Source organism: Strongylocentrotus purpuratus, unplaced genomic scaffold (genome assembly GCF_000002235.5).
Source record: "Strongylocentrotus purpuratus isolate Spur 01 unplaced genomic scaffold, Spur_5.0 spur5_scaffold_4, whole genome shotgun sequence".
Classification (NCBI taxonomy): domain Eukaryota; kingdom Metazoa; phylum Echinodermata; class Echinoidea; order Camarodonta; family Strongylocentrotidae; genus Strongylocentrotus; species Strongylocentrotus purpuratus.
Genome location: NW_022145610.1, coordinates 26,941,642 through 26,966,540, shown reverse-complemented (window position 1 = coordinate 26,966,540; position 24,899 = coordinate 26,941,642). Strand labels below are relative to the sequence as shown.

At 35.3% G+C, this 24,899-nt stretch overlaps 1 protein-coding gene across 1 annotated transcript; it reads left to right on the top strand.

Moving 5' to 3' along the window:
• Nucleotides 1–212: 212 nt before the first annotated feature.
• LOC580143 (high affinity copper uptake protein 1) lies at nucleotides 213–24,899 on the top strand. The gene is made up of 5 exons (XM_780215.5): nucleotides 213–346; nucleotides 16,665–16,823; nucleotides 18,483–18,558; nucleotides 19,372–19,540; nucleotides 21,002–24,899. The coding sequence occupies exons 1-5, from the start codon at nucleotides 329–331 to the stop codon at nucleotides 21,201–21,203; spliced, it is 624 nt and encodes a 207-aa protein (XP_785308.1). The 5' UTR covers nucleotides 213–328; the 3' UTR covers nucleotides 21,204–24,899.

The following is a 24,899-nucleotide window of genomic DNA, read 5'->3' as shown; positions in this document are numbered from 1 at the left end:
TCCTCAATATCATACGGATAGTGTTTCTGTGTGGTGTAAACCTCCTTAAAGCTATAGTTAAAGGATTGTAAAACAGAAACAAAGACTGAATAAAGACAAGTATTTATTGTCCTCAATAGTAGACCTACATGGTCCGAAACGTTCTGCATTCAAGACTACAATAATTTATGTAAAGTACATTGTGACGTCATCGGAGGTGTCTGATGAGCTAGCTGCACATCCTATTATTTCTTTCACAGGACCGGTGACCGTGCACATCAATCATTCTCTTTCCAGGGTTTCGTGCAGAGCAGCGGACGGATCGCTTTTATCAACAATACAGCACATTATGGATCCCATGAATATGGTAAGATAATGAGATATCATAATACACTATTTTGATTTGCAATGCCCATATGCTGTTACATTTGTTATTGCAATGTTCGTTTTGTAATTTTGTTTGTGGTCCCAGGTGTTTATATTTGCGTGCGTGTTTTCTGTGTCTATTCTCTCGACTTTCTTTCGACTCAATTTAGTCTCAGACTTTGTGATTTGACACTCGGTATTGGGCGTTGAACTGTTAACATGGTTAATGTGTGTTTCATTCACTAAAATCAGAAGCAATAATTATAGACCCCTAGTTTACTATCGGTCGATCAGTTAAAGAATTAATTTTAAAATTGATGACGGATTGATGGGGATGCCGGATGGGGTGTCCAAATAAAAGCTCATGCATACATGTATATGCATTTTCACAAAAATTTAGGAGTGTGATAGTCGACCAATGATTCTAAATCTCATATTCCACATGAATTTATGTAGAAAAAAATCACAGATACTACCAAGTACCAATATATGGACGGCAAAAGTGTGAGAATAAAAGGTGCGACCAGAAAATGAATTGACAGAAGAATTCTGGCGATATCTAAATAAATATTTGATGTCGGATCAAATGTGGTAAGAGTGTAGAAGCAGTCATAAAAAAAATTAACCTTCTTGTGCAAGAGTTTATTTGGGATTTGCCCCCCCCCCCCTGAAAAGCGATCCATCAGAAGTAAGAAAAGACATAAATTGCAGGCAAAATATGCGTTGGTATAATTTTTTACTTACAAATTTGATGACATCTTTTCTCAAACATTTTCAGACACTTGTCGACATGTCCTATTTTTTCTTTTTGGCATGGATGCAAAAGACTGTACAATTTGCCATTCTTTTGTCAATATTTTTATTTTATAATTTTGCTCCCAATTCAAATTCCAAAGAAAATACTGTCATTAGCTGATTTTATATTCCTCTTTCCATCTGTACAGTAAATATTTTAAAGGTAATACAAAGTTTTGGTATGGGGTCATGAATTTGGTTCAAATGAACATATTGGAAGTATATGCGATCCTACAATATTCAGTGATCGTTTTCGCGGTTGAAATCGAGTCTAAAGTGATGAAATTGTAAATAATAAACTCTTTATGTTGTATAGCTCCCTCTCAAGGTTAATATATTAATTAAGCTATAAAACAATGTTTCTTTACTAAAATCGACCGATTACCGTAAATCTCTGTGTATCATGAGACAAAATTTTTCGCCGCCGAAAAAATATTGAAAGTCGGGGGTGCGTCTTATACACAGGTACAAAAAAAAAAAAAATTAAGTTTTTATAAATGCCCCTCCACCTGGCGCTATGCCTGGCAATGTCTCCCAGCTCAGTAATAGGTGTGTTGACTCACCACTTGTTGTACAACAACACTCAAATTTGTCTGTCATCTTGGTTTGAAAGTAATCTTTCTATTTAAATAGATCTCAATATGTAGTTTGTAATAATAATTCCTCAAATTTTTCTTCTATTACACATGGCGTACCACACGGTTCTATCCTAGGTACTCTACTGTTTTTAATGTACATTAAAGGTAGTACAAGGTATTGGTATGGGGTCATGAAATTGGTTCAAATGAACATATTGGAAGCATATGCGATCCTACAATATTCAGTGATCGTTGTCGCGCTTTAAATCGAGTCTAAAGTTATGAAATTGTAAAATAAACTATAGCTGTATAATAAATTGAATAACGGTAGCTCCCTCTCAAGGTCATGATATTAATTAAGCTATAAAACAATTTTGCTTGACTAAAATCGACCAATTAGCTATTCCTTTTTGGAAATTATATATAAACTACTGTACATATTCTGAGAATTTCATGGTCGCAGCTACCATTGTACGGCCGTAGGCGCTATTTGACACCTATCAAAATTTACCGGGAGCACCGGTAAATTGTTATATTCAATTTTTCTCGAAAACAGAAGTGTTTTAGGGGCTTATTTTTTAAATTTTTTTCCAGTGCTTATAATACATCCACAGGGGCATCCAAATATCAAAGTTGTAAAGAATCACTATCCACCCAATTTTCAAAACTTCCAAAAACTTTGTATTACCTTTAATGATCTTACACGTTCTTCTAAAAACGACATTGTTACTCTTATTTGTGACAAGTTCACAAGCACAAATCGTCGCCTTCAACTGCACCTCGATGTTAAATGAAAGTCCTTCCCGCGTTTTTTCCAAAGGTGCGTCTTATACACAGAGATTTATGGTAGCTATTCCCGTTTGAAAATTAATCACAATTACATATTATGAGATTTTCATGGTTGCAGCTAGCATTGTACAACCGTAGACGCTATTTGAAATTTATTAAAATTAGATGCACTTTTGATTGAGCCACTAGCCCCATAAGATTTCACCTCAAATCATAATAAAATGATTAAATGCAGTCTTTCTACTGCTATAGTGATACTGATATTTGTTTGGTTAAACAGATATCCAGTGTTTTTCATTTAGTAATTAAATTATTTGAAAGACATACGCTTTAAATTGCTTTTTTTCAATAATAGAATGATGCCCTGCATATTACACCTCATGAGATAATTTAACTATTTCACTCATGAACAATAAACATGTTTGAGGTGTAAATGAGCATTGCCATCTTCGTTGAAAGTGCATCCAGTTTGACTCTCTAAAGTACTATAAACCACTATTTATTGTTTTGATTTTGTGTTATGATCATTAAGAGCGACAATACTTGGCATCTATAAAGTCTTGCCCTGGTATTTACATGTAATTTGTTTTTCCATGTTATCAATACTGACTACACTGTACTTTATTACATGTATTTATATTGGCATCAAGTCACATACTGTACATGTATAAGTCAAATCAAGCCTGTACGCTTTTTTTAAGGGGGGGGGGTCTCAGGGTTGCCAACTTTGAGGTCGAGGGGGATAATGAGCACTTTTTTATTTCCTGAGAAAATATTTAGTTTTCCAATCACTCCATTTGTGACAATGTTAACTGGTTTAAGCAGCTTATTGCTGGGAAACAATGCTACTTTTCCCACTGAGATTCCTACATATGCATACAAAAACTTTTGACTGTCTTTAAAACTCTTGAAATTTGGATACCGGTACTTGTAAAGACACGTACATGTATGTGTAATATCACAAACTTATATGTACATTGTTAATAGAAAAAAGTGATTAAGTAAACTAAATTTGCCCATTGTTTTGGACCTCTTAAGCTTTTATGGAAATCACATCTGGACGTCAAGGAAAAAGTTTGAGAGTCCCTGATGTAGACTACATGTAGACTGTACAGTTGTATGTGTTTCCCTATGAGCTAATGGGCCATGTTCTTTTTAGTAATGTTTGTGATAGATTAATATTTACCTAGACGGTTGGCAAGCGGTGTATTGTTTCAGGGGTTTTGAATATATACATGTAGGTATGGGTGCCAATGCAATTAATGCAAATGTCCATAACATGCGCCATAAAATAAATATAATACAACAAAACCTGCTATAGCAACCCCCTGCCCAACTACAATGTAAATACATGTATGTTTTGTTTGGTGATATTTGTATCAATATTATAAATGGGTGAAATGTGCCAATATACATGTAAATGATTTCATTACCATACCTCAAAAGAATACAATTAAACTTCCTTTGTTTCATTTCTTTTTCGTTTTTTTTTTCACCTGTGTGTCTTGAGCAATTATAGCTTTCAAGTGGATTTAGTGCCTTACAAATCTCATGTACTATTACTTTTTAAAACTGCTTTAGCAACCACCTGTCTATAGACTGTGATTTGTGTTTCCCTTGCCTTGAACTATGATTTTAATTGATGCCTGGCTGTGGTGAAATAATGTAGATATAAACTAATTGTCTTAATAATAATACAGGTGGTACAATGTACTGTATGCTTGCTGTAAGTTCAGGGATAGTATCCCTGAATAAAAAGATCAGAGTTACATGTAAGTGTTACGCAAAATTGCAAAAGTTTATTTTAAAATCAACTACCGGTAAGTCAAATCTTCTTTTGAAATCCAGTTTCAAACTTTCAAGTTATAATCAGATACTAGAAATGATTATATAGACAAATGCCAAGTAAATAATATTTACATTTTTTTTAGATACTGGTATTACATTGGTGTTGGATACATACATGATTCTGTTTAAATTTTCACTAGAGAATAGAGATGACATGAAATTAATTAATGTTACATTTTAGGAAGAGGAAGAACTATTAAGTTTTACGTAAGTTTCACGTAAGTTTATGTACATGTACAGTACATATCCCATGAATAGTTTGCCAATATTTGTCTTTTCGTTCCACTACATTTCCATCTTATAAATGCTACTTTATTACCCTCCTACAAGTACCGGTATAAAATGTTCTCATGAAACTAATAGTCCATTACATGTACATGTATGCATGAGCTAAACATAACATTTTTACAAGGAATGGAAAACCACTTGAAAATAGGTCTGTATTCTGTACATACAGTTCATATACATTTGCCCAAAAGCATCCAATAATATAAGTTCTCTGGCATGTACATTGTACAATGCATTGTACAAGCACCAGATACTCTTGTAAATGAATTACTGGGAAATTTGGGGTCATCTGGTGACTTTCGCTGCAGTTCTGATTTAGAGGCTATGGGGCAGATGCACTGCAGAGGTCAGAGGTCAAAACTGAATATGGCGAAAACTCTCGGTGATCTGTAAGGTGGTAAAGTCAGATTGAACCATAAAACTCTAAATGTAGGGGGTAGTTTGTGGCTTTGAAATGCTAAGAAACTGACAACAATAGACTTACCAGCAGGCACAGAACAGTGAAGTGTTATTTAACAAGACAAAGACTATTGAAATACATGACTTTGTATGTAAATAATATTTGGATTGAGAAACAATGGTTGTCTCAAATGTGGAAACCAAATAGATTTCATGTTTCCATGAATTCCTAACACTTTGGTTGATTGTGGTTAATCATGTTGTTTATAGGTAAAATGATTTCACACAAGTATCATATTTCAATAATATCATTAAGATTTCTTTAAGTACAATGGCAACCTTTTCTGAGTGAGTGGGGGTGTTGGGGCCGTGATTTATTGTGGCTACTCACTGGTATTTTGTTTTCCTCTTTTTTACCCTCACTATTATTAAATTGAACTACATGTACATGTAGATGTGAGTAATCTGTGATGCTGGTAATTTCATGTTTTATTATAAATACCGGCATTTACATGTATCCTCCAGGCTTCACACTTTACCGTGAATTTAGACCAAAGAAGAAAAAAAAAGAGCTTGAAATAAGACAACTTTCTAAAGTCCTATTCAGTACCAAATATGCAAATGAAAGTCGAAAAACATTTTTGTAGCTCAAAAAGGTACAGTAGATCAGTGCAAGCAATGAGGCTAAAAACCTAAAATTGTACTTTGTATTTGTATGGGAATGAAAATATAGGCTACATGTAGATGTAATACATGTATGCTTTGAAACAAAACTAAATTTAGAGAATGGCCATGTTTCTTTTGACATTGAAAGTCAGTAGACAGGAAGGAAGGATAGCTATGAATCCAAAGTGCTTCCAACTGTCTTGTGATCTCTCTCTCTCTCTCTCTCTCTCTCTCTCTCTCTCTCTCTCAATAGGCCCTGTTTTCATTAGTCTGTTATTTTTGTATTCAGTGTTTATTACGATGTGTAGCTCAAGCTCAGTTGCAGTGATGATCTATTTCACACTTTTACTGTCCGGATTTTAGCTGGAGCTACATGTACAGTACATACTGTACAGTGTACTGAAATGAACTAGTACTTGTTCATGAAATGGTCTGTTCTTTTACAAATTACACAATGTACATGTACATGTACATATGTATGAGGGTTTATTCACTGGTATAGACCTGCTGAAGACACACTGAGCCCATGCTGATAATGAAACTCAAGCTAATTCCTTGATCAAGTGAGGCATTGCTTTACTGGGACTAAAAGAAATAGAGGACTTCAAAATCAGGCTTTTTTATCTTAAGTCGTTAAAGCCTCGGTCACAAATGCCATTACGAACGGTTACGAACACCGTACAAACGATTTTCAGACAGTGGAAAAAAGGAGATTCGTATGAAATTTTCGTTCATACGAACCTTTGTGACCGTAGCATAAGAAGGACTTTTGGGTCTACGATGTAATACTGTAGCTCAACCTTGTTTGGGCTAATGAAAAGGCCCTTTTTCTGTACTATTTTTCTCGTTTGTACAAACAATATGGAAACCAGTTTTATTTGGGTTCAGTACTGCAGTTTTTTTTGCATGGTTACAGCTCACAAAGCTATTGTGTTTTTTTGCTTCTTTGTGTACACATGAACTTCTTGCTCATCATGTAAAGTAAATACAAAAAGGTGGATTTACTTTTCACTGGTACATTGTTCCCAATTTCATTTTTATGTTCTTTTGACCATTCAATTTATTGCTTCAACAAGTTTCTATATAATTTAGCCCAAGTTACAAAGTGCATTGCATATTATACAACTTCCATATTCCATAATTTAATAACCCTCCAACTAAATGCCTTTATGTAAAAGATGATCTTGTGGTACCATCCTGTACCTCTTTATTTTGACTATGCGTTATCGTTATTGTGACTATGATTATCTGTTTCTGTTTATTATTTAAGTGTGACCAATAATGGGTGCTATCGTCTTTGCGTTGACTTTATAAGATTTGAGACCTTTTGAACTCATTAAGCTAATCTCATTGTTTGTTTGTCAGGAACATCAATTTTGATTAAGTTTTTAAAGACTGCCCGTGTCTGGTACCAACTGAACTGATTTACATGTACATGTATGTAAAACTTCCGCATTCCATGAAATCATATGATTAACCCTCCCCTCCGAGGCTCCAACTAATCTCGAGCCTTTATGTCAATCAAAAGGCGACATATCTTGTGGTACCAAGCTGTACCCAGGGACTTGTATCCCAAGTCCCTGCTGTACCCCTTCGTTGTGACTTTGCTACTGCGCAAATTATTATCTGTTATTCAAGTTTCAATTATGATAGGTGCTATTGACTTTTTGTTTGCATTGAAAAAATCAAGACCTTTTGAACTCGTTAAGCAAATACCATTGTTTGTATGTTTGGAACAGCATTTTTGTTATCAGTTTTAAAGACTGCCCGTGTCTTATATAAATTTTGAATCGATATTAACTGTAACTGAACAATGTGATAAACTTTTTTAACGTAATTGTTTCTTGTTAACTGTGTATGCTTCATAATGTTTTGTCCTGACTGCTTTAAGAATGTGTGTTTTTGCAATTACTTTGGTGCTTTTTCACTACGGTATATATCTTTTGAATGTAATAGAATTGTTTCTTGTCAATTTGTATGCTTCATTTTTGCTACACTTCGCGGGGTAGTTTGTATTGGACTAGATGCTTGTAATCTTAGTTAAAGAATGTAAATGTGTCAATTTGATATCTTCCAGTCAATACTTGTTATTTGTCACTATAGCACTTTTCACTTTTATATTTATTAAACAAATTACCGTGTAAACTGTAAGTGCTTTAATAGAAACAAGTTGTATTAAGTGCTATAGAAATTTAATCTATTATTATTATGTCCCTCCTTATTTTTTAAATGAATTAATGTGTAAACAATCGAAAGAAGCTCGAAGACATGATGGCTTCACTAATTTCTAAGCCTTGCAACCTCAAAGTTAGCACACACACTGTTGTCTCCTGATTTGGGTACATATTAGAATTCTCACATGAATCCTAGTCCAAATTACAGCTTTTTTCCAGCTCCAATTTCGATATTCAATATTTCACTTAAACTAAAAATTACTACAAAAGTTGGTAAAAACAAGCTTAGAATTGTTCATACATGTACATGTATCTACAACATGTAATTTGTATTTCGTACAGAAAGCAAAAGAAAATTCTCTTTATTTATAATTTTCTATTTAAGGCCTATTCGTTATATATATTTCTCTATTTTTTCTTCATTTTTTGTTTAGAGGGGGAGGGGATGGCTTACCAAAGCATTTCACATACTTTGATAAACAAATACATATTCTTTTGCTCATAACAGCAAATGCTTTTTTAATTGATAGACTTACATGTACATGTGTATGATAGTTTCTAAGTTACCATCTCAAACATTTTAAGTAGCTACAGTACAGTGTGTACTTGTATGGTATGTGATGAATTACCTACCATTGTTTACCAAGAAAGGCTACATTTTATGTGGTGGTATTGTTTAAAAAATCATGATTGCTTTTCCAAGGTCTGCCTAATAAATGAACATTTGAAAACGTACCAAACATTGTAAGTGCCTTGATGAGGGACACAGATATTTGATTTCCAATGTACAGTTTTATGTATTTTTTTGTCAATAATGGAGATGGGTGCGGAGATGTTCTGGACAAAATGTATTGTTCTTATCCAACATAATGCAATAATGTAAAAAAATATACAGAGCGAATCATGCCATGGTACATTGATTTCAAATTACTTATTGAAGTGTGAATTTCTTTTCAATGTCTTTGGAGATACCTTGATTTTATGGATATTGATTGCAGGGATTACAGGTGTACTACCTCCTGGTACACATGCAAGGAAACATACTTGATAGTATTGTTACAAGAAATGACTTATATGATGGTTTCTAAGTTTTACCATCTCAAACAATTTTTAAGTAGCTACACCTGTATGTGTTCTTGTATGGTATCTGATGAATTACCTGCATGTACATGTACATGTACCATTGTTAGGCTACATTCTATGCAGTGGTATTGTTTAAAATCATGATTGCTTCCACTATGAACATGACAGACAATGAAAGCGGACAAAATATACAGTTCCTCAGGTAGACAAAGGGACATCCCTCCACTGCTATTATGTAAAAATGTGTAGAACAGGTGAATATGCATGTGACACTTGTTCTACACATTTTTACATAATAGCAGTGAAGGGATGTCCCTTTGTTTACCTGAGGAACTGTATATTTTGTCCGCTTTCATTGTCTGTCATATTCATAGTGTTTTCCAAGGTCCACCTAAAAGATGAACATTTGAACACGTACCTGTACATTGTAAGTGCCTAGATGAGGGACATGATATTTGATTTCCATTGTACACATATTTCTGTCAATAATGGAGATGGGTGCGGAGATGTTCTTGAGAGAATGTAATGTTCTCTCCCAACAGAATGTAATAATGTAAAACAAATATGCAGAGCATATCATGCCATGGTACATTGATTTCAAATTACTTATCGAAGTGTGAATTTCTTTTCACTGTCTTTGGAGATACCATATGAAATTTGAATGGGGGGAAAAAAAATCAATTTTAAAAATGTGCAAAGAACAGAGTCTGGAATCATTATTTTAGAAATTGATTGCAGAGATTACAGTTGGACTACTTCCTGGTACACATGCAAGGAAACATATACTTGATGGTATTGTTTAGACTAGTATTGTTACAAGAAAGAAATATTGAAGTCCAGTTTAAAGTTTAATGGTGGCAATATCCACCCATTTAAAAACATTATCATTGATGATAATTGCTGATAAACGTATTTGAGTTACAGAGGTCTTGAAAGAGAAATAATTTCTTTATCTTTCATTTATGAAAGACATGATGACCTGTGTACAATGTACACACTACACATGTACATGTATTCATTTAATTAAGTCATCATATTTGATTGACAGACATGTAGGGAGAGATAATAAAACAAATAGACTTATGTCACATATTTAGGACCAAAAAATAAAGTGAGATTTACATAACATTTCACATTTTAAGTTTGGGTTCTGGTTTCAAACCTCAAGTTATCTTGTTGTTAGGGACTCTGAGAACTTTCAGGTTATGGCAGCCTGTAGTTGAAAATGACTGCTCGCAGGGCTTGTAGTTTAAAACTTTGGACACTAATCGTTTCTTTCCTGTTTGAATCCTCATCATTGTTAGTGGATAATGTTTATAACATGAAAGTTTCACTAACTTAGATGTACCAATCGCCTAAAAAAATAAATTGGTAACAGCTAGAATGTGTAAAGTCAACTTCAAAAACTGAAACCCTCTTTCTATGGGCTTACAGATAAGGAGTCTGAAGAAATAATGACATAAAACTGCTTACACAGAACCCAAGTTGGTGTTGAGTTCCTTGCAAGGGAGAGTACGGCAGAGTCAAGTAATCTACTCATAAGTTGCTTTTATGGTAATGATGAGTGTGTTTAAACTTGCAAAATCTGCAAGGAGCTCATACAGGTGTACTTTGTATATATATACATGTACATCATTTAGTATTACGACATGGAACTATGAAAATACGTACAGAACAGATTATGTTTTTGGTGATTGTTAAATACTTTAAAGTCCAAAGTTATGATGGTCCCGTGTGAACATGTAGCTCAAGTTATGAAACATTTTTTTATTTAGTTAGGCAATCAATTTTTATATGAATGTCAATACAAAGATGACATTGATTGATGAAGTGAATTTGACATGTAACAGTTGAATGACCTGATTTTAGAATGTTTGCTTTGAATTACATCTTCAAAGTCTATACTCTATTTGTCTATGTTGAGAAAATGAATTGTACAAAGTACAAGTACAGTTCCCGGGTTGAGACAAATATTATGCTTTTAATATTGGAAGGAATCCATATAAAATGAAAGAAAAAAGTCCAGCTAAAAAAAAAGAAGCTTGAGCTTCCATGTGAGGATTGGCTAATCCAGTATGTAAATATTGCAGAAATGCTTGGTTCATCACATGGCTTCTGTAGGCGTGTCTGCACTATCTCGAGATTGCCAAATATCCAGCTATTTGAACTATCCCGATCGCAAACTATCCAGCTAATTTGCGTCTTCATTAGAACGAAGTAGCAAATTAGCTGGATAGTTGGTCGGGATAATATCCCAAGATATCTCAGTCTAGTTTGCGGTTTTCCGTGCTTACTCGAGGTCAGTGGTTGTACTAGCGCGCTGAGCGGTATAGATCGCATGTGCGAACCGGAAATCATTGTGCATGATGGGATCGGGATATTTGACTCCGGACTTCGGTCTAATGAAGACGGTCGCAAACTATCCCGCTGGTTCGGAAATAGTGGGATATTTTGCAAACTAGACCGAGATATCTTGGGATATTATCCCGACCAACTATCCAGCTAATTTGCTACTTCGTTCTAATGAAGACGCAAATAGCTGGATAGTTTGCGATCGGGATAGTTCAAATAGCTGGATATTTGGCAATCTCGAGATAGTGAAGACGGGCCTTGTGTGATGTAATTTGAAAATGTGGATGTACATGCACTTGTAGTCTCGATTACTCAGACTCTACTACAGTCCCAATTAACACTAAAACGGGTTTGGTGCACTTGGCCGCTAAATTTTAAGATATTTTGAGGGGTCCATACAGACAGACCCTAAAGTTTCCATACCTACCCCTCCCCCTTCATTATTCAAATTTTTCTTTGTGATTCTGATATACATGTACCTGGGCATATTGTCCATATGTCTAAAGCATTTAAATTAAGCCCCCCCCCCCCCCCTCCCTCCTTCCTTCCAGTGAAAATACTTGGGTATGTCTCTTGTATAACAAGGATTAACACTAAACTTACTGAGAAAGAGAAAGTTATGGGATAGGCAGTTGGCAAAGAAAGAAAGAGGATATATACTAATTTTAAGAACTTTTCAGTTAAAAACAAAAACGAATTGGGAGTGACATCTATCTCTAGACCTGTAGAAACTGTTATAATGCTAAATGATGAAGAATCTTTTCTGTTCTGGCGCTGCACAGTATTTCTGATTACATCCATGAGACCTGATGAGTCAAAAAGTAAGTTGGCATCTGTTCGACCGGATGTTTCTCTTTCATTCCACTGAAGGATACAAATTGTACACCTACATACCAGCAGCATAGCTTCATTAGACCCCTTCACACATGGTGCGGAAAACCCCCTCGAACAACCACCGAGCCAAAATAAAACCATCTTAAATGTAGGCTTCAAAGCCTTCAATCCCTCTTCAGACAAACAAAAATATTTTTTATGATAACTAGGATTAAATTCTAGTCTGAAAGGCGTACAGCAAAATATTCAAGCATCATCTCAATCAAAAACTCAATCAGGGTGCCGTTGCTGTATACCGGTATAACCTTGTTGACCGGTGTGTACATGTACATGTACATTTTGGCCCCATCTTATAGAATATTAAAGCAAATAAGTTTTGATAGATATCAATCGCACCTTCATGTATGTACATATAAAGAGATAGCAAACTTGCAATTGATTTGGATCGATTGCAAGTTTGCAACTCATTATAAGACAGGGCCCAGGTGTACATGTACACACCCTTTCACAATACAAGCACAATCTTTATTCAATATTAGTTTAGTATCATCTTCTCAAGTCTGAACATGCTACATGTATTAAAGTGAAGGGCATGTACATGTAGAAGTGACAAAATGTAGTTGCTGCAGAAAAGGCCTCTGTGAATATATTACAGATACAATAAATTTTGTTACTGCATTATATGCTAATGTAATTTTATTCGTGTGAGCGGGCCTTATAAACATCTGCCTGGATACGTGTATACATGTACATGTAATTTTCACTGTTATTATAATAATTGCTATAAAAAATATTGTGTTAGGCATATTCACCTCCAACTTCTGAAAATCATGACCTTCATTCATGCAATCATATTTCAGACCTAATGTACAATGTACAGGTACACTGTACATGTACATGTACATGTACGAGAAGGAACTCCAAGGAAATTCAGAAATGTCATTGAATTATTTGTTTTTGATGCTTGTTTGTTTATCCATTTAATTTTTTTTTCTTTTTTTTTTTCTAACAAATTGATTATTCAAGCCAACTAAAAAGCCATGTAAAATTTAACAATGTTTATGTTCTATTACTGTATATCTACCATATTTGCCGGCGTATAGGCCGCAGTATTTTTGGAAGAAAAAATATCAAAAAGTCGGGGTGCGGCCTATGCGGCGAAAGAGTAAAAAAAAAGATTTTTTTTTTTTTTTTTTTTTTTTTTTTTTTTTTTTTTTTTTATTTATTTTTTTTTAGTTTTGATTTATGGCGCTATGCCTGGCAATGTCTCCCAGCTCAGTAATCATTGTTGACTCACCACTCGGAAACTACAACAACACTAAAATTTGTCTGTCATCTTGGTTTGAAAGTAATCTTTCTAATAGATCTCAATATGTAGTTTATAATAATAATTCCTCAATTTTTTTTATATAACAAATGGTGTACCACAAGGTACTGTCCTAGGACCTAGTACTCTTTTGTTTTTAATTCACATTAATGATCTTACACATTCTTCTAAAAACGACATTGTTACTATTATTTTGTGACAAGTTTACAAGCACAAATCAGCGCCTTTAACTGCACCTCGATGTTAAATGAAGGTCCTTCCCCGCGTGGGTTTTCGGCAACAAAACAACAACAACAACCAAAAAAAAAAAAAAAAAAAGATTTTTTTTTTTTTTTTTTTTTTTTTTTTTTTTTTAAATGCCAAAATCGGGGGTGCGGCCTATACGGCGGTGCGGCCTTTACGCCGGCAAATACGGTATTTAAAGCAGTGATGAGTCATATGTGTAATGTTGGCAAAGTGAAGTTCCATTTGAGAATACAATTGGAATTGGAATTGAATGGAAATAAGGTACAAATGGAAACAAGCTTTATGTAATTCTATATTGAAAAGGTACTGTGATGTCTAACTTTGAACCGCAAGTTTTGATTAATCTTTCATATACCGGTAGTACAGGCTTTACTTTCATAGAGTATACAGGCATGCAGGCAACATGTGTAGCGTACATTTAGGCTGGGCTCAACAATAACAGGCGCCCGGCCCGGGACACATTTGGGCCCAACATTTTGGTCCGGACCCCAAAAATTACAACATTTTGTTGTTGACATTGGGCTTGTTCTATTACAGACTTAAAAATCTAAATCCAAACCTCCTTCCTTCCCTAAGTTAGTGTGGAGCCCTGTTAAAGGCTCACATAAACAGGACCCAAATTATCTGTTCTTCTCATCAAAACTCCTTGCACTTTTGTAACCTTTTCTTTCAAGCGAATATTTAAAGGGGTCCTTTTCATGCATGTGTACTTTTTTTAAGCATAAATGGTAGAATATGCTAAAGATTATTTATTTGTGCTGAATTTGAGTTCAATAGCATAGGCCTGTGTTTGTGTGAATAGAGATATGGCTGGAGGGAGGGAAGGGGGGGGGGGGAGGGGAGAAGAACAGGTTTCCCTTTCATCACAATAGCTTGCTCTCATGCAGTACAAGCAAGAGGATGGGGTATTTGTGTTCCATTTTCTATGCTTTAAACATCAGTCTTAAAGAACCCCTCCCCCTCCAAGTTTCAAAGGCTGTATTTCAGAAAGAAAACAAATTCTTCTGGTATCCATTAGGATGATACAAAGACAAGTCCAAAGCTTTGTCATGGGATAGAAATAATTACATGTACCTTAAAGATAAAGACCAGTTATGGTCATGCGATTGCATTGTGAAAGAAACGTTGTGGAATCGATCAGAAAAGGTTGATCATCTAGCATCTAGCATCTGCAAGGTTCTGGAATCATCAAAATGATAAGAAATTTGGCCCATTCTTCGTAAAGTTACAAGCACTATACACAGAAAGATGTATATGGGACTACCCTATATCTCTCACAGACCATGAGAGAAACAAATTTACCAAATATATGAATTAGTAGGTGGTTTCCTGGCAAATTTTTTATCATCATGTATTAGTCAAAACATATTCTTTCACATGATTGGTAATGAGAGCTTCCATTTCATTTTTTGAAATTGGGGCGTTTCCAATACTGGTCTTTACCTTAAAGGCATTTTTAGAGAGAAGATCTGACTAATATGATATTGTGATATTTTCACAAACATGACCAGTGCCTGGCTTCATTGAACGTATGGAACCCTTCCAACTTCCCCTGCAAGTCACGTACGCAATCAAATTTGTTCAAGTCGTGAGTTCAGCTCTGCATATTCCATATACATCTACGGGTACAACATGTACATTCTTTCTTGGAAAGTTGGCAGATATAGTACACATACCAATACTATACAGTATACTGCACATATATTTGATGCCAATACTACATATCTCTTGTGCCAAATGCATGTCTGGTATACAGCTGGGAATGAACTTGTTGATTTGTACCCTTAAGAGAAAGTATTTTAACAGGTAGGGAATGAACGAACGCACTTCTTCCTCGTTCATTGTACTCACTCGCTTTCCTTTCAGTCAACTAATACGCAATAACATAGACAAACTATGTAGTTGTGCATGTACTCTGTGCATAGTGAAGTAAAGTTTGGGGTGTTTTACCCAAAGGAGGAAACAGAAAGACTAGATAAAACAAAACAAGAGGAAGAGACTCCGTAAAACGGATACAATGACAATACGATGACACCTTCATAATGGCTTTTTGCGGCTGTAGGGGAGGTCATCATAATAGAGCTACTAAATTTATAACAGACAAGGTCGGAGCTAACTTTTAGAAACAGACATGGTCAATACATTTCATCATGGTATATGTTTTGAACTACTAGTACATTGTAGATTAAAAGCTTTTTTTGTTTAGCATCCTTTGTTAAACTCCACTTTACATTAACATGTAGATTAGGCTTAACATGAAACCAGTTTAAGTATTGAAAAAATACAGCACACCTATGAGTTGTAATACGGGGTATTCCATTTGGGTCCACAATTATATGAAGTACACTCTTAGCCTAAAAAAAAGTATATATACTATGCATACATTCATGTATATGTAATATGTCACTATTCAATGTACGGTACATGTACACTCTATGTCAATATTTCTCTGTCCTCTTTCTTTCTTTACTTCTTTTTTTTCTTCTTTTGTGTCTCTCTTCTCTCGTGTTCATTTTCTCTTTCCCTCTTTCTTTCTCTTCCCCTCCCCTCTCTCTTTTTACCTTTTCATTAGCTTCTTTTGATCTTAGTTTATCTTTCTCTCCTGTTCTTCTTTTATTGCTTTCACTTTCTCCCTCTTCTCTTGTTTTCTGTTTTCTGTTTTCCCCTACCCCCCCCCCTTCATATCTCTCTTTTCCCCTTCTTCCCTTCTTTCTTCTCTCTTTACTATAACTCTCCTTAATTACTAACTTTTTCCTTGTTACACTAGTATTCTTAGTACGTCATGCTTGGCTCACTGCCACGTTGCGGTGCTATATGTATTCCTGATGAAGTACAATGGCTGAGGATCCAAAGTTTCAGACTTTTCACAGAATCATTTATTTTCAACTGATTTTGTATCGATATTCATCTTGACAGCAAGTTTCTTTTGTCTTTATCCAGACAACTGACGAAATGATGACCGGTGGGCACGGTCATCACACAATGCCAGCCGGGATGACCAATGGGCACGGTCATCACACGATGCCATCCGGGATGACCGGAATGACCGAACATATCCACCCGAGCAACGGTACACATACAGACCACGACATGGATATGGTATGACAGTGATCCAACTTTTACTCTGCAACATTTGCTCAAACCATAACCCAACCCTAACCCTAACCCCAACCCTAACCCTAACTGGCATGACCAGCATAATGCAACACCCCCCCCCCCCCCCCTCCCTCCAGGCGCGGATCCAGGATTTCTTCGGGGTGGGGGCCCAAATTTGAAATCAATTTGAAATTTAGTGTGCTGAAATTTGAAAATCGTGCCAGCCCATATTTCGCTCAGTTGGGGGGGGGGGGGGGGGGGTTAGTAAGCACTAATTTTTTTTTTTTTTGGCCCTCGAAAATTTGAAAAATCACAACCCCCCCCCCCCCCCTCCCTTGAGCCCCAGGGGGGGGGGGGGGGCTATCTCCAAAAAAAGGTAAAATTAATGTGTTTTTACACATTTTTCCTTCAGAAGCTCAGGGGTTTATACATCAAATTATCCGCAGATATGCATACATGTAATTATACCTTATTTGTGACACTGGCAGGTAACTTATTGGCATGGGGTCCAGGGGGCGGAGCCTCCAGAAGCTCAGGGGTTTTAGGAATTTTGTAGAGATTATAACAAACCATACGCGTAACGGTCGTAAGACACATCACATGCTCCTGTGACAGGTGCTCCTGGGCAATTTTCTACACTAATCAAATTCCCAACTTAAGCCCTGGACCAAACGCTTTGCTTACCCTAACCCAATCCTTAAAGGTAAAGACCAGTTATGGTCATGCGATTGCATTGTGAAAGAAACGTTGTGGAATCGATCCGAAAAGGTTGATCATCTAGCATCTAGCATCTGCAAGGTTCTGGAATCATCAAAATGATAAGAAATTTGGCCCATTCTTCGTAAAGTTACAAGCACTATACACAAAAAGATGTATATGAGACTACCCTATATCTCTCACAGACCATGAGAGAAACAAATTTACCAAATATATGAATTAGTAGGTGGTTTCCCGGCAAATTTGTTATCATCATGTATTAGTCAAATCATATTCTTTCACATGATTGGTAATGAGAGCTTCCATTTCATTTTTTGAAATTGGGGCATTTCCAATACTTGTCTTTACCTTTAACCCAATCCTAACCCTAATCCTATACCTTTGATGACATAAAGCACCACAGCTGATGGATATGTTAAATATCATTTAAAGTGTACCCTCCATTTATCCTGCATTACAACAGTTGAAATTCAAAAATAAAATCGCACCTTGGCAAAACTGGAAATGAAAACAGTTATAACCCTGCATTGTAATCCCACGGCGACCCGTAGGGCCTGTAAAGATAGGGATACTCCCAAGGGTGACCCTGAGGCCGCCGCAAGTATCTCTCGATTTCGGGTGCGTACGGCCAAGACGTAGAGTAAATGTGACCTAGGCATTAGGGTTCTTCAGAAGTTTTTCAAGGTTTGGGTGCAGTTAAAAGTTTTAGGCCTGTCAAATTGGAAGCACTTCAGTGCTCTGTCTACTAAAGAGTTGTGGTGGTCCAAATTACATTGCATGTCCTCCAAACAATCACAAAGTGGACATAATCTATCTGTTAAGTATCTTTCCTTATAAGATGGAATCTTAGAAGCCCCGTAGAGCGCAGTTTAAAAGGGGAGGGTAATAGTTGTTTTAATAGCGAACAGTTTTATAATATTGCCCTTTTTTTGTTTTTTTACACAGATGATGCAGATGACTTTCTATCTTTCAACGAAAGTTACTATCCTCTTTGAGCAATGGGCTGTGAACAGTGTAGGAGGTAAGAGAGTTGTTTATGTAAAGTGCTCTGCAGGGACAAAATACATGAGGGCTTGGGGCGATTGAGCCCCTTGAATGCCAGAAAAAGCCCCTGAAAGTCATTCAAGAGCAAAAAAAATAATTTGCATAGAGTTAAAAGCAATACAAATTAAAGAATGTTATTTTCATTCAAGCAAGCTTGAAAAGTAGACCACGTAATTTTTTTAATATTTTTTTCCCTGGCACTGCTCTGATGTTTGAGGTATTTCCCAAATCTGTTAGTTACCTGACATCAAAATGTGAAAATTTCGAGAAAAAAATGAAGGATTAGCCTCTTTCGTGATTGTCTTTGTTATATACCTCAATGACACTGCCAGACTGACTCCAAACCGACTCCATTCCGACTGATTCTTGGCCATTTGAAGTGATGTAATTATGCCTCCGCTACTCCGAGTAGTCGGAGGCATTATTTTGTCTGGTTGTCCGTCCGTAGGTCCATCTGTCTGTATGTCCCGTTCTCGTTATCTCAAGAACCGATTGATGGATTCCCACCAGACTTGGGTCATTTATGTATCTTGCAGAGCTAATTAACTGATTAGATTTTGGGGTGCTGTAAGACCATATTTCACTTAAAGTGGAGTAATTAAATTCTCGCTGAAAAGACTGATCTCTAATATGCATGTATTATTTTACGTTTTTAACAATCATCACCATTAAAAATGATGATCCAAAATCAGACTTGCAAAACTGTTGGTGGGATTAATTAACAACATTCAGCAATTTGTCACCGACTTTAATTCCTCTATAAAACCTATTCCTCTATCTGTATGTGCAGGTCTAATCGGGTCCTGCATTGCTGTGTTCGTCTTGGCCATGTTCTACGAGGGGTTAAAGGTCGGCCGTGAGCTGCTCCTTCGTCGATCCGTGGTCAATGTCCGCTACCACTCGCAACAAATCTCAAAGGGCAGTGAGACGTTCTTGACGGAAACCCACAATGCAGGAGAGTAAGATTGTAGTTTCTGTTTTTTCTCTTACTATGTATATTTGCCATTTTTGTATATATTATAATATTGTTTTTATGCTTGAGAAGAATTAATAAATTGATCTGAACTGAACTAAGTTTTTGATGGCCACAGACCACAAGACTGACAAAGCCAGTCTTGCAATGTCAGCTTATTAGATGATTTATAATGCCTCATAATGATAATAATGATCATAAAGAATCTATTTTCCCTATGAAACAATGTGTCCCATACCTTATGCATACCTGCCAACCCTTACAAATTATCCAAAATATTCTGATTTTCCGGATTTTTAGGACCGTGATTTGAAAGTTTGCGTATTGTGTGTATTGAATGGCTGCACGATCAAGATCCAAATTTGTTATTCGCTTTTTTGTACAGATTTACCACGTATACAGTGCCAGTTACACTGCCACTGCATACATGGCCATGGTAAGGCCGTGCGATTCCTGCTAGAAATTCCTAATTCTTATTTTCAAATGTTGGCAGGTATGCCTTATGGATACCTTGAATAATAATAATACACGTTAAAGGTAATACAAAGTTTTGGCAAATTTTGAAAATTGGCTAGATAGTGATTTCTTACAATTGTGATATATTTGGATGCCCCTGAGGATGTATTATAAGCACTAAACAAATTAGCCCGTAAAACACTTCTGCTTTCGAGATATAATGAATATCAAAATTTACCGGTGCTCCTAGTAAATTTTTATAAATTTCAAATAGCGCCTACGGCCATAAAATGATAGCTGCGACCATGAAAATCTCAGAATATGCAGTTGTGATATATAATTTCCAAACGGGAATAGCAAATCGGTCGATTTTAGTCAAGAAACATTGTTTTATAGCTATATCAATATCTTGACCTTGAGAGGGAGCTATACAACATAAAGAGCTTATTATTTAAATTTTCATCACTTTAGACTCGGTTTCAATCACGACAAAGATCACTGAATATTGTAGGATCGCATATGCTTCCAATATGTTAATTTGAACCAAATTCATGACCCCATACCATAACTTTGTATTACCTTTAAAGCAATTTGACCATGGAGTTTGGAAAAGGTTTATATAAAAAATGATTAGTTCTTATTAATAATAATAATAATAATAATAATAGGTATTTCTATAGCGCCATCTACCGGTATCTAGAAATTCTATTCCGAGGCGCATTAATTATTACCCCCGCTTTAGCCTAGCTGCCATTACAGCGCTCCAGCATTTCAAGGGATTAATTCCTGCCAGGTATCCATTTACCTCAACTGGGTCAAGTGCGGCAAATGAAGAATAATGCCTTGCCAAAGGACATTAGTGCCATGTCGGGATCGAACCACAACCTTTGATTTCCAAGTCAAGTCCTTAATAAACCACTTGACCACGACACTTCTGCTGTATTTAATATTAATCCTTTAAATCTATCCTTCTTGTGACTTTTCTATCCAGAGCGCAGTTACTGAGTTGGGGACACGTCATCCAAACACTCCTGCATGTCGTCCAGGTGACCCTTAGCTATTTCCTTATGCTCATCTTCATGACCTACAACGGCTATCTCTGCATCGCTGTGGTCATGGGCGCTGGCACCGGTTACTTTATCTTCGGTTGGAAAAAAGCCATCGTCGTCGACATCAACGAGCACTGCCACTGATTGCTGCCTGCCGTGGTCATCGATCGGGGAGACAGACAAACTGGTGCCTGCCATTTGAAATGAGAAATCTTGAGAATCTATATTAACTTGATTTTTATTGTTAAAATGCGCTATGTCCTTTTGTGCTCTCGTGACTTTAGAATGCATTAATATTTAGGAGAAAAAAAACACTGGTTCCAGAAGGAATATATTATTTCTGTTTTATAGCAGCATTGATTTTCTGTGAGAATAGAGGGATATCCTTGGAAACACGAGTTCCATTTCTCAGTGATCTTAAACACCATGCTTATCAATGCTGCTACAAAAAAAGGAAATAATTTGTATGATCAGGCAAATTGTATTTACATAAGATTATATTGCCTCTGTTATCCATTTAGTTTGCTAGTCTGTTCCACAATGCTGTCTGTTTTATTTCATCCTTTGTCCATGCCTTTGATTATTCAACTAATTAATTTTTGCAATGAGTTTCTAAATGTTTTTGCACTGAAATTTTAGCTTCAAAATGCAGCTCTCCTGGATGTTGTTTTTTATTAAAGGTTTTGTAGTACTACAGCTGTATAGGGAACCTTTCTTTTATGATTTCTCTCAGAGCCTTCACTGCTCTCTCGCGTACTTGCAGCGTATTTTAGTGTTAAGTAAGCGATTAAAAGTTTCCCAAAGATTATAGGCTCTGATCCTCATATATCAGATTTTTAATCCCACCCTCTTGTCTTAGAGAAGATCTTTGAAGATATGTGCTGATTTTATAATTTATTTGATGAGAAAATATAGTGGAATTTCAAATATGTACATTCGTCCTTAAATCAAATAAGACATATTATTTCATAAATCATTTGATGGATTTTGAACATCATGATCTGTCAAGAAATTGTTAGCTTGTTAGACAAATTTTGTTATACATTGTACTATTTTGTATTAGTTATGTTTATATGATTTAAGTAAGTGATGTAATTTTTATTTTAAATATTGTACTGTCATTTTTTAAAGCAAAAAAGATACATGCTATGATGATTTCAGCTTTTATTTAATTTACGATATGATTACCCAGTTTTATGAGCATTGAATCTAATTGTGTTGTAATTCATAATGTATGCAAGCTTTAGAAAAAAAATCATTGACCAATCAAGATCTCAACATTTGTCTTGAGTTCTGTTAATGTTCTGTGAATGTCAATGGGTCTAGTGGACCAACACAATACAAATCAAACTATCAAAACTTCCTGAAAATAACATTCACTGAAAAACACAACTTGGCAATTCCTTAGAAAATATTCTGCACAACACATGGCTTGATATACTTTGTTTTATGCATTTATTTCATCTGTAAATAAAAAATATATATTGATATGATCATTTAATAATGTTAGCGAAAACAGATTTGATTGGAATTTCCCAACTCACATTTGCTCTTATTTTATGCACCCTGTCTTGATGCCCATCTCAACATCCCATCTTTCCTTGTCGATTAAAAATAGACTTTCTACAAAAATAAAAGCGTTTTGCAGCCATGTCGTTCATTTGCAATTAAAGCCTATGGTAATCTCTGCCTTTAACAGATCCAGCTGTTTTACAATAAGTTATCTTAGCCAGGCTTCAATGATAATATACAAATGTTATCACTTTGGTAGTTTTAACATTCCGATTCATGCTGTATACAATCAACCCTGTATCTTTTATATTTTTCTCATAAATGCACTTTTGTAACTTGCTTGTAAATACTCATGGCAAGCCAGATGTATTTTCGAAGAGTATAGAGCTTCCTTGTGAGGGCAATAATAAAAGTTACTTGAAGCTAGTTGGTTGATAATAAATGTGGTTAAGGTGTACAATGTTTTATGATGCACATAACCAGAAATTTAGTATTTTTGATTACAGACAGTAATTCTTCTCTTCAAATAGATAATAAGATTATGTCAGACGTATATTGTTCAATGTATATCTACAATGTACAATAGAGTTGTATACATGGCCTGAGCATATACCATTTTTATGATCAGAATGCAACATTATATATATATATATATATTTCATTTGTTCAGAAGTACTCAAATCTGCCTATTGGAGGTGAGAATAAATGAACAGAAGCCTAATTAAATTGATTGAATTGATTCTTATCTACTTTTATCCTGTACATGAGTATGATAGACTTTACAAAAAATAGACTTTTCAATCTAATGATGCTTTACAGAGGAAGATAGAAATCAACAGAGTTAATATCATCTGTTTGGAGCCATAGGGGCGTTATATTCCATTGTATGTCATTTAACACTGTGAATGCCCTTCTGGCTCCTGACGCATGATATGGTCTCACAATTTGTTGCAAGAACTCAACAATTGTTTTGATGCTTCAAGAAAGATTATTTCTTAAAAAATCCATAAGAAAGTTGATCCTCTTTTTTTTCTTATCTGATAAGCACTCCAAATTTTCCCACAACCCTTTACAATGATATGGAGATGTCAAATCCTGTTCAAAAGGATAGAATTTATACATGAAGGTTGAATGAATAAACCGCCATAGAAAAGCTGCCACAGCTTTTTTATGTATAAAATGAAGGACTTGTGCATAATCACTGAGCTCTGTTTTATAAGATACATAAATGTGAAGTATATTACACTTTGCGGCAAAAAAAGAAAGGAAAACACTGCTGTTTTGCTGTGTCACATTTGGACGAGCCTTAAAACATGTTTTAAAACTCCATGGCACTGTAATGGCTAAAAGTCTGTTTCCAAGAATGTTTGTTACACCATAAATTTGTTATAATTTTTGTCTGTTTGACCCTGACCGATCCCTTACACAGGCATGCGATGTAGAGTCGCACGATTGGAACATAATGTACTATGTACATTATAATATCCTCAAGAAAAAAATGGATATGTATCACTATACATTTACTTGTATATGAAATAAGAAAACTAGCAATGAAATAAATGCATGCAATGATGTAATAATTACAATTTCTTAAGTAGATGGAGAAACACACCAAGGCAAGGGAAGCAAAAAATTTGATTATTTTTAATTCAGTTTTAGTTTTTGACCCATCAGTACTTGTAATTTAAATACCAATTAAGTATGCTTTTATGCCGGCAGATAAAACAGATTGTATAATGTAGCAGTGCATTAGTGATAAGGCAAACAGTCACGTTTAATATGTATTTTAAAAAAATGAAATTGGCATGTAAGGGTAGCAAGTATATCTATGCTTTAAATTTCGGCATGGTCCCTTAGGAGCATTTAAGATTAGTACGGTATAGGATTTACATTACCAGATTAATGTGTTGTTTGAAGGAAAATCTATGCACTCCAATTTACTTGCCTTTAAATCAGAGGTATATCAGCAACACGATTGCCAAGTCTTCTGAAAAATCAACTTAATGCATTTTTGTCTTCAATAGTAGCCTTGTCCCTCACCGTTTGAAATGTGCAAACATTACTAATCTGGATATGATTTCTATGGGACATTAATATACTATTGAAAGTGCCCTTGAGTTGATTTCTCGAAATTAGTTGTGATCGTGTTCAGCGTCCAATGTATTATATTAAATATTATTATTACTAGATCATGATATGAGATATAATGGTACACAGAATATTTTTATCACAATTGGTGGAAAATGTTATATTTGTAAAATTATAATTATTCTTTTTGCTCTTCTTTGTCCTGGTAGAAAATTATACAATAAATTACAACCTTAGCAA